This window comes from Spea bombifrons, chromosome 2 (assembly GCF_027358695.1).
Source record: "Spea bombifrons isolate aSpeBom1 chromosome 2, aSpeBom1.2.pri, whole genome shotgun sequence".
Taxonomy (NCBI): domain Eukaryota; kingdom Metazoa; phylum Chordata; class Amphibia; order Anura; family Pelobatidae; genus Spea; species Spea bombifrons.
Genome location: NC_071088.1, coordinates 54,387,096 through 54,398,701, shown reverse-complemented (window position 1 = coordinate 54,398,701; position 11,606 = coordinate 54,387,096). Strand labels below are relative to the sequence as shown.

Genomic DNA, 11,606 nt, shown 5'->3' with positions numbered 1-11,606 from the left:
CCAAACAGCTCTTTGTGACCATAGAACGGTAGCGGCCTTATCCCTATCCCAGACCTAGTTGTTTTCCTGTTGCCAAGCTTTACTATCTGGCTACAGCTGCTGCTCTTACCTTGCCAAGATATAATGTGACTAAAAGTTTATCTCTCATCACACTGCTGTGCTGCTCACACACTGATACTGGTATGATTCTCTATATAAAGAGCAACCTAAAATCTCCCTTCAGTGCTGAATCAACGATATAGAAAAGATGTTGCTCTGGGCGGGTGATTATAATATGCCTTCTGACATTTGAAATCTTCTTAAAAATACTGAGACAAAGTAGAATAGACAAATTGACTGCAGGGGGATACAGTAATGGTTGGGTGAAATAGAATTGGAGTTCAATCCCGTGGTATTTTTGGGCATCTGAATGTTTATGGGAAGTGTGTGTAATTATCATTTTCTCCACAGGTTTGTTCCTGCTGCTGAATCTACAGCTTGGTAAGAAACAACGGTAGGGAGAGACAACGAAAGGAAGAAATTAATTTACTGGTGAACAGAGTGAGGGAAGAAAATTTCTATTGTTGCGGTCTTCTGCTTATCCATAAGCAATAAAAAGACCATCATAAATTAGCTTCTTTCTGTGTTTCTTTGGCACTCCTACTGCCATTTAAAATGTATCTGTATATTATATATCATAATACCAGGTATATTGAAGCACTAACATGTTTTGTGTTTTATTAAGCTTTAAATATACTGTAAGATCTGTGATAGTGAACAAAAGGATAACTGGAAAAGGAGGTTGACATGGGATCAGAGATGTAGTCAGAAGAAAGGGATTAGATGAATGATGAAGAGACAGTTCTCCTAATGTCTAACCTTTTTGTTACATTTAGGATCTGCCTACAAGCTGGTCTGCTATTTCACTAACTGGTCCCAGTACCGACCAGAACCTGCCAAGTACATGCCAGGGAACATTGACCCGCAGCTGTGCACTCACCTCATATATGCCTTCGCCACTATGAATGACCACAAGATTGCGCCTTATGAGTGGAATGATGATGTGCTGTATCAGCAGTACAATGCCTTGAAAAAACAGTCAGTTGAGATTAATATGCAGTAGCCGCCTATAGATATTGCAGTGATCACTTTACTACAGATATATATATATATATATATATATATATATATAATTTATGCTGCACGATTGTCAAATGCTGTTTAGCCTAAATGAACATCATTCGTGTTCATTCACAAACACTGTCTAACATATTAGTCATACAATGGTGTTTTTTTCCCCCTTTTTTTCTAGGAATTCAAAATTAGTAACATTGTTGGCCATCGGTGGCTGGAATTTTGGAACAGCTAAGTAAGCTCAGCATTCAATTTCAAGCATATTATTATCTTTTTTTTTATAGCGCCACAAATTTACGCAGCGCTTCTTACAATACATATATTCAAGGGGTATGACAAGACTAGAATTGACAGACTAAGACAAACTGATACATTAGTTGGAGAGAGCCCTGCTTGCAAGTTTACAAGCTTGAGAGAATGGGCTGAATACAAACATTAGAAACAGAGAAAGATGTGAGGTAGTGTGGTGGTTGTCAACGACAGGAAAGTCCTAGCAACTAAGGTGGTATGCTTCTCTGAAGAAGTGGGTTTTGAGATTTTTCTTGAATGTTGAGAGGGAGCGTGATAGCTGAAGGTTCTGTGGAAGTAAGCTCTAGAGATATGGGGTAGCACGAGTGAAATCTTGTAGATGGGAAAATGAAGAGGTGATAAGTGAGGAGGAGCCCATGGGAAGAATGTAAATATTGAGTAGGGGAGTATTTGTTTATGAGTGCAGAAATGTATGGCGGAGCAGTGTTATGGAGGGCCTTATATTTAATTCTAAAGGTAATAGGGAGCCAGTGGAGGATTTTACAAAGAGGGGAAGCAGAAGAGGAGCGGCATGCAAGGAAGAGAAGCCTAGCAGCATCATTTAAGACAGACTGCAGAAGATAGAGTCAAGACAGTGGAATGCCAACCAGAAGAATGTTGCAGTAGTCAAGATGAGAAATAAGTGAATGAACCAGAATTTTTGTGGATTCTTGGATGAGGAATGGGTGGATGCAAGAGATATTTTTTAGGTGCAAGCGGCAGGGTGATCTGGCAAGGTACTGAATGTGAGGGAGGAAGGAGAGGTTTGAGTCAAGGATGACTAAAACATAGCTGCAGGTTTAATTCTAATAAGACTAAAACCTTTGAACCTGCTCTACTGCCACATCATTCCTATCTTCTCCAGGTTTACAGCGATGGTTGCAAGTGCTGGCAATCGTAAGATATTCATTGATTCTGTTATTGAATATTTACGGAAGTATGATTTTGATGGCATTGACCTGGACTTTGAATATCCTGGTTCACGAGGAAGCCCTCCTGAAGACAAGCAGCGATTTACTGTCCTAACAGAGGTGGGCAGTTGTGAAATTTTAGTGGTCACTAATAGCCCTCCCATATTATTTTTGTGATAGATACAGTGGGATTAGAGCGGAGGAGTAGAGAGGAAGTATGTGTGTTTGTATGTATGAATGTGAGCATGAATGCATATGTATAAGTGTATGTGAGCATGAATGTGTATGTGAACGCTTTTGTATGTATGAACACGAATGTGCATTTTTGTAAACAATGTGTATGTGTGTGAGCATGTATGTGTAAGTGATATGAGATGGAGTGGAGTGGGTTAGCATAAGTTTGTGTGTTACCTAGGGTGACCAAATTTTTTTCTGCCATTTAGGGACACACTATGTAGCAGATGCACTGATTCACATATGCACACCGTCACATACACATAAAATATATTTTATATAATATAGATAAATATATATATATATATATATTATATTATATATATATATATATATATATATATATATATCTCACATACACTCTGATTCACATATACTATTATATATTAATTATTAAGAAGTCTTGGAAACCATGTTGATTTCAGATTTAATAATATACATACACTCATTACAGACATGAGTAGATATAGAATGTTAACCAATCTAATACCAGGCATGAGTAGATTTAGAGAATTAACTCCTCTATTGCCAGACATTACACACACAGTTGCACAAATAGACAAATACAGTCACACACACAGAGTCCAACCCACATACCTGGTGCTGGCAGAAGCTTACTCTGAGTTGGTGTGAAGGAGGGACTCTCAAGTAATCAGGAGAGTTGAGAAGTATCTCCTGATTGGCTTAGACCTCCCTCACTCAGACGTGTGTTACCCTAGTGTTACCATGGATGTGTATATATAAGTAAGTGTGAGAGGCAGTGTGTGCATAAGAATTGAGAGTGTTTTTATGAGTAAGTGTGTTAGCATGTGTATTTGTGTTACCATGTGTAAATTTGTTTAAGTGTGTCTATCTTAAATTCCGATTCTTACGAATTACAAATTTACAACATTTTGGTTAATTCAGGGATTCGTACAAAGCCCTGATGACCTACATTCACTTACGCTTTTTTATACTCTCACTTTCTCATACTCTCATTATTGTTCACTCTTTCTCTCTCTAAATGTTTCCCTAATTTCTCTGTCGACCACTTCTGCTGACCACTTCCGCTTCCTCATTTCTTTTTTCTTCACATCTATCTTTAACCTGCTAACTTCTATCTTCCTCTGCATCTCCATGGACATAACCTGTGCTGACCTTCAGCCAAAATGGTGATGCTTGCAGTGACGTCCTCTCCCCGATCCTCCAGCAAAAAGCTCTGAATTTTCGGCGTGAGAGAGAGTGAAGGAGAATGAATAAGAGTGAATGTAGGCACAGAGCATATCATAAAATATTTGTGTGCATGGCTTATTTTACCTTGATCTGACAGGAAATGCTTGAAGCTTTCAAAACAGAAGCAGCAACTACACACCATCCCCGTCTCCTGATGACTGCAGCTGTATCAGCAGGAAAGGCAACCATTGATGCTGGTTATGAGATTGCAAAGATTGGAAGGTGAGTAGTGTAAATAAAATTAAAGAAAATAATTGAATCAATCAATCCATCAATCCAATTTTCACCTGAAACAGTGAAAAGGGTTATTTACAGTAAGAACAATAAATACAGGATGTGGAATTCACTACCTACAGAGGTGATACCATCATATTTAATTGATGCCCTTAAGTATGGGCTGGATTATTTTTATTTTAGCAAATAGGAATATGCAGGAATAAAACAGGCGATAAGGAAATCATTAGTTTCTCCAGTGAGAGTCAAGAATCACGTAATGCCTTTTTTGAGGCACAATTGAAAATTGGGTGTTTTGCCTTATTCTGAATTATGAGTATGGTAGAACGTTTAAGCTAAATTACTATATTATTGTGTATGTTTTAATATATTTTGAACCATGCCCCCATATGAGATATTCTCTACTGACCCTGAAGAGATTCTGAAGAATGCTTATTTAACAGCTTATAATTGTTTGTTAGGGCTAATGTATGATCACCTTGTTTTACACCCAATCAGGACATTGGATTTTATCAGTGTAATGACTTATGATTTCCATGGCGGATGGGACACTTTTACTGGACATAACAGCCCACTGTGCCAAGGATCCAAGGATGAGGGAGACTTTAAATACTTCAACATTGTAAGAATCCATCATTGTTCTATACATGCACAATCAAATCCCACAGACAAATTGCTAAATTACTGCCCTTTCAGTGGTATGTCTAACTACATCAATTTTAGTCCGTCTGGTGATGTTTCAAAACCTCATTACCTGCTCAATGTCTTCAGACAATTAGGATAATATATAAGAACTGCAGTATGTGATATAGTAGTACGCTATTGTCTGCCATTACACCAGGAAACCTTCAGTTTATATTTTTGTGTTTAGTTATTCCAATGTCCATAAATTAAATTGTGACTTTGTAATTATACTTATCCAAACTTAAAAGAGTGATTTCTTCAATTTTATGAAGTTAGCTAGTATGTATGTTAAATATTTTTACTAATTGAGTTAATACCTAACAATTAGACCAGCTTCAGTTACCATGAAGCTTAGTAGCTAATACTCCTGGAAATTATCAAAAATAGTATGCATTTATCAATATTTCCAGCAAATGGACAATTCTTTTACTTCATTAATAAATATAAAATGTGGTATTCATGGGACTGGTAAACATTGGTCTCTGCTTCTTGCCCAGTGGTGTACATGTTTTTGTCTCATGTTCTCTCAGAGATTTGCAATGAATTACTGGAAGGAAAATGGGGTCCCTGCAGAGAAACTTCTGATTGGATTTCCTACTTATGGAAGAACTTTCAAGAACCCAAACCCCAGCAACTGTGATGTTGGGATCCCTGTGTCTGGACCAGGTTCTTCCGGGCAATACACCCGAGAGGCAGGCTTTTGGGCTTACTATGAAGTAAGGATCCCCCAGCAGAGCAGAGAGTAGACTTCCCTTGCTAAATTTGCAAGGCTGTCCCAAACAAGACTTTCCCATTATACTGAACTCTGCAGCAGTAGCCAACTTCCTGTCACACAGTATGCAACATATGTGAAAACTATTTTGTAAAAATGGCACTGCTCATTCCCTGAAGTTATTGATTTCTGTAATTAAGTGTATCCACTGAAGGTAGAGTTGTTTTTTAACGCCTTGATTTCACTATACACTATGAGGGTCCAGTCACATAGAACTTCTACCGCAGGAAAAGCTTGGCTGACCCGTATTAAATCAGTGAGACTTCTCCAAAGTCTCTTCACTCATTAGGTTATGCACTGTACAGGGCCATGTACGTCCTTTTTGCTGGAGAAACATGCCAGGTATGGCCTTTCATAAAGAATACTAAAATGAGGAAGTTGGAACCACAGCTTTTCCACCAACTTTCCCTTTTGTGAAAAAAACGTTATGTATTCTGAAACATATTATATGTATGTATTTGATTGTTGGCATTTATATACAGCATTACCAGGATAGACTGTCATTTTAGTAAGATTGTTGGCTCCTTCTCACTATGTGGCCTTGCTGGGCTCTCATGGTTCAATGAATAGTGCAAGAAGGGTGACCATACTTATACTGCATTCAGGTGTCTTGTTAATATTAGTCATGCAATCATGTAAACAGCAAAGTGCTTCTATCTGTCTCATTAGATCTGTTCCTGGCTCAATGGAGCCACCGTCAAATGGATCGAAGACCAGAAGGTGCCATACGCCTGTAAAGATAATGAGTGGGTTGGATTTGATAGCAAACAGAGTTATGAATGCAAAGTAAGCATGCAGCCAGACTGTATAGATTTTTTCCTGTGCAAAGTACCTTGACTGTTCTGTTTTCTACCAAGTAATATTAACTTGTATTAACCTTTTTAAGTACTCCAAGCGGGGCACTTAATACACCTAGGGCACACTGTATAAGAGTATTTTGATTTGGAAAATGGTGGTCCCTGAAAAGCATCTGAACATATGTCATTGATTGTCTGCTATGTCCTTCCTCAGGTGAAGTTTCTGAAGGAAAGCGGTTTTGGGGGAGCTATGGTTTGGGCCATAGATCTTGATGATTTTATAGGATCTTTCTGTGGTGAAGGGAAATATCCTTTGATCAGCCACCTGAAATCCTTACTTGAAGGTATGATGCTTTGGTAGCCAACATGGCATACCAGTTCAGTTTCTGACCCCTGTCTGTAATAAGCAGAGTTAGCATAAGACAAATCCATCTTTTAGATTGTAAGCCTGTTCTTGTATCTGTAAGTCAAATTGTTATGTTACAGTATTGTGAAAAATGAGTTGCCTCTTGCCAATTTCTTCTGTTTTTGCTTATTTGTCACATTTAAATGTTTCTGTTAACTAATTGTAACACAACTCAAAGACAACATAAGTAAACACAAAATCCAGCTTTTAAATGATGATTATGTTTTTTGATGACAAACTGTTAATCAAAACCAATGTAAAAAAGTAATTGTCCCCTAAGCCTAATAACTGGTTGTGCTACACATAGGGTCAACATCTACAACCAAATGTTTGAGATAACTGGCGATGGAGTCTTTTACATAGCTATGTAGGAACTTTGGCCTACTCTTCATGGCAGAAGTGTTTTAATTCAGGCACATTGGAGGCATAGTTTGCCTTGTTAAGGTCATGCCACAGCATTTCAAATGTACTGACGTCAGGACTTTGACTAGGCCACTCAAATACATTAATTTTGTTTCTTCTGAGCCACCGCGGCAGCGTAGCAAGAAGGAGGTCTTGTGCTCCCTCCACAGGACTTCAGCAGGTTCAGTGAATTAAAAAGTGGGGGTAATGGGTAGATGGTGAGAAGGGGGGATGGAGAGGGGGTAGATAGTGAGAAGGGCAGAGAAGGGGGAGAAGGGGCAGATAGTGAGAAGGGAAGAGGGGTACTCTATGAGTGGAATCTGGGTACTATGCATGCAAGTCAGGATGCAAACAGGATGCTGTGGCATGTCCTGTGAGTGCAAGCTGAGTGCTGGGTCAAGTACTGTGAGTACAAACTGGGTGCTGGGGCAAGTCCTGTGGGTGCAATCTGAGTGTTATGGCTGGTGTTGGGTGTGTGACCATGAATACTAATGCGCATTTTTCACTTCGGTAGTTTTCTTATATTTTGTTTATTTTATTTATTTATTTTGTTAAAACACTAAAAAAATATATATTTGTTCTATCTATGATCTATGATGAATAAATGCTCATATTCTTAATTGTGCATCTTGATGGTACAACCTTTCATAGTTTCTTCTAGCTGGTCCTTAATAATGTATCATTATCGGACAGAATACAGCTACTTGGTGTAAAAACTAGGAAAGCTTGAACCAATGGCCCAGCACATAAATTTAAAAAGTGATATTAATATACTGATGTGATCTTGTGTCAGGCTGTACCACCGTCAGTGTCTGGCTCAGTTTATAGTGATGGAAGCTAGGGTGTATCAATGTTAATATCTGGCACAATATATAATAATGGGAGATATGCTGTACCACCGTCTGTGTCTATCTTGCTACAATGATAAGAGATACACTGTACCCCCCTTAGTGTCAGGATCACTATATGATGATAGGACTTATACTGTTGTTGTTGTGGTGATGGAAGTTGTGGTATCCCATTGTCAGGCTCAGTATATATATATATATATATATATATATATATATATACATATACATATCTCGATGGGAGGTATACTGTACCACTGTCAGACTCAGTATATATTGATGGGAGCTATGCTGTACCACCCTCAGTGCCAAAATGTGAATAAATCACTGGGTTTTGGGGAAGTCTTACTATTATTTTTTACCCCTGCAGTACTAATATAATATTTCTTTAAAGTCAGACTGACGAATGTCATCGACACATTTAGTGTAATGCTATTTAGAGGTATCACTGACGACCTGTTTGGGCCCAAAATGGCACTGACAAGCTGTTTGGGGACAAAGCTGGCACTGTGGGAAGTGAGTGACATGTTACATGGTGAAGACGGGGGCCCAAAGAGTTGGAGTAGAAAATGGGTGTGGTTAGAGGGATTATGTTTGTTAAGGGGACAAGTAATCAATATTGCCACACCCACCTGTGGGGCGGTACCATACATTTTTTTGCACCCAGGTGTCAGTGACCCTAGGCTCGGCCCTGACGGATCTATGTATTCCAAAAAAGCTTTTATCGCCACAGTCCACAAAATATTATCCTAAAAGGTCTTGGAGGTCATCAGTTGTTAGTCTGGGTTCTTTTGTGACCTTCTGGAGTCATTGATGCATTCTTGGAGAAATTTTGGTAGGCCAGCCACTCCTGGGAAGATTTAACCCTTTCCAAGTTTTCTCCATTTGTACATAATGGCTGTCACGATGGTTCACTGGAGTCCCAGAGCCTAAGAAACTGCTCCAGACCGATAGATGTCAATGACTTGCTCTGTTTTTTTTTTATTGCCTTTGCAAGATCGGTTAAACGTATCTTTAGATTTAACAGGGCTGGCAATAATGATGCCTGGGTATGTCAAGTAAAACTGAACCCAATTATATAACACATGTTAAGGGTTGGCTAGTTTCCTTCTGTAAATGAATTCATCCTTTAAAAACGGCATTTTGTGCTTACTCTGGTTATCTCTTTCTAATATTAAAATCAGCTTGATGATTTGAAATATTTAAGCAGTGGCAACTCTAGGGACAATATATAGGGGGCACATAAGATACCTCAGTCAAAACTGGGGGGCACTAATAAGTTCCACCACTAAATCATGCCACTGACAAAACTATATATATATATATATTTATATATATATATATATACACCGTATTGGCTTGAATATAGGCCGCTCCCTTTAACATTTTTGGTATCTGTTATACAGTTAGTCAGCATATATTATATACAAACAGAAAACCATTTTAAGGTCCCCCTCTTAATTCATAACGCACCTTACTTAGATATCTGCCCCTGATATGCCCCCTAGAAGTGCCACTCTGCCCTCCCGACTTACCAATGCACCCCCAGACTCCCTGGTGAAGCACCGGCAGATGTCCCGGAAGCACCGGCGGAAGTCCTGGAAGCAGAGGTTGTCTACTTTTTTATTGGATTAACATAATACTTAAAAGAAAAGCTTTTAAATTACTCTTCCTCAGGTATTACTTCAGACCTGAGAAAGAGAGGAAAATTATTGTCTAAAGTAATAGTCTAAATGGTGGCAGAAGTTACTTATTATGATTTTATATGCTTGCAACACCATATATATATATATATATATATATATATATATATATATATAGATTGTATTTAAACCTCAAGTGAGGTTTTCAGGTAAAGCTTAATTAACATGTGCTCAATATTCAATCTGTTCTGTCCAATAATTAAGAGGTGTAATTGTTTTATGGTTACATGTGTGCCTTCAGCTAGAAGTCATAGAACTGGTTTCTTCAACTGGTAATTTGCAAGATATTGGTAGCTCACCTATATTGACGTGCTCCATGTCTGGAGAATGAGGGTGTACGTATCTATTTTAGCACAGATTACCATTAGAAAAAAAAAAAAGGAACTACAATGCTAATATGATAGAACAGATGTTTTAATGTGTATCCTTAGTTTTAAAATATATCCCTAAAACTTAAAATGTAATTTTTCAATGCATGTTATGGCAGCATTTTAAATCTTTCAATAATCATAAGTAGCCCTCATTAAGTGAAAGTTTAACAACCTCTTGAATACAAATAAACATGTTTTATCAATGCAGTTGCTAAATTATAGACTGTTTTACAAGAATAGAAAGACCCCTAACTTTGTTCTTTATGTCTTAATATTCACGCAAATAAAACCTATAACAGATCAATACTTTGAATGTGAATAGTAATAAACACCTTTTTTCATTTTAGGTTTAGTCACCAACTGTCCAGGAGAAACCTGTGGCCCAGGAGATGGCTCAACACCTCTTCCACCAATCACAACTCCTCCAATTACAACTCCACCTCCAGTTACCACTCTACCACCACCAATCACCACTCTACCACCACCAATCACCACTCTACCACCACCAGTCAATGAAGTCGATCCCAACTATTGTGCAAGTAGAAATGATGGGATGTATGTAAACCCTGTCAATCCAAACAGGTTTTATGTGTGTGCTGGAGGCCACACCTATTCCCAACAGTGTGGAGCTGGGCTGGTGTTTGATGAAAACTGTAAATGCTGCAACTGGCCATGATGAATTATCTGTCCCCCTGACTGAAAAGGGTGCTAAATAAATTCAGACATCTAATGCAATATTTTCTCAGCAGTTTCTGATTATGGTATTATGGTAAAAGCTTCTCTTTCCTGGAAAGTATTTTAGTGAAGTGTGCAATCTTTCTAGTAGCAAATATTCAAAGAAATGTCTTGTTACTAGAGGGCTACCTCAGGGACCTGTACTGGAACTAATTTATTTAATACCGTATTTGCTCGATTATAGCAAATGCTCTGAAAAATACCCCTTTATATATTCAAGGTTAGAAGTCTGACTACAAGAATAAGATCCAGAACCCCCGCAGCGCTGCACGGAACCCGGATCTTTCTCTTTGCAGCCAGTGGCTGTGCGATGCACGCAGACAACCTCCTGCTGCCGGCACTTCCGCCGGGGCTTCTATGGTGGAGCACCAGAAGGTCATGTTATGCCGGCGCTCAGTCATAGAAGCCCCGGCGGAAGTACTGGCTAGCAGTAGCGGAGGTCTGCATCGCACAGACCTCCACTGGCTGCCCCAGTAGACACCAGGAAGTCTGAAGCACAGGTCATAAGTAAAGGGATGCACTGGTAAATCGGGGGAGGGGCGGTAAGAGTATCTTGGAGGGTTCAATGGTTTTCCGGAGGCTAGGTGACATATAGGGGGTTAAAAGGCATATCAGGGAGGCAGAGTGGAATATAGGGGGTTAAAAGGCATATCAGGGAGGCAGACTGGCATATAGGGGTGTATAAGGCATATCTGGGGCAGAGTGGCAAGTAGGGGGTTAAAAGACATATCTGGGGCAGAGTGGCATATAGGGGTACAACACACAAACCCAGATCAATTGAAATTCACTTGTGATCTCAGCACTGAAGGTATATATCAAATAAACAGAATCAGACATACAAATCCTGTATTTGCAGGTATACAATAATAATATATGAAACGTAGCATCGCAGGTAT

At 38.9% G+C, this 11,606-nt stretch overlaps 1 protein-coding gene across 1 annotated transcript; it reads left to right on the top strand.

Moving 5' to 3' along the window:
- Nucleotides 1-219: 219 nt before the first annotated feature.
- LOC128472418 (acidic mammalian chitinase-like) lies at nt 220-10,710 on the top strand. Its single transcript, XM_053454254.1, has 11 exons — nt 220-263; nt 451-480; nt 876-1,077; nt 1,292-1,348; nt 2,267-2,432; nt 3,856-3,980; nt 4,491-4,614; nt 5,207-5,392; nt 6,118-6,234; nt 6,460-6,589; nt 10,323-10,710. Exons 1-11 carry the CDS (start codon nt 248-250, stop codon nt 10,649-10,651), a joined length of 1,482 nt encoding a protein of 493 aa, XP_053310229.1. The 5' UTR covers nt 220-247; the 3' UTR covers nt 10,652-10,710.
- Nucleotides 10,711-11,606: the final 896 nt, after the last annotated feature.

Bases quoted from the DNA above. Each gene is read 5' to 3' on its own strand.
- LOC128472418 (XM_053454254.1), top strand. The intron at 1,349-2,266 runs GTAAGCTCAGCA...TATCTTCTCCAG, and splicing joins TGGAATTTTGGAACAGCTAA to GTTTACAGCGATGGTTGCAA. The intron at 3,981-4,490 runs GTGAGTAGTGTA...ACACCCAATCAG, and splicing joins GAGATTGCAAAGATTGGAAG to GACATTGGATTTTATCAGTG.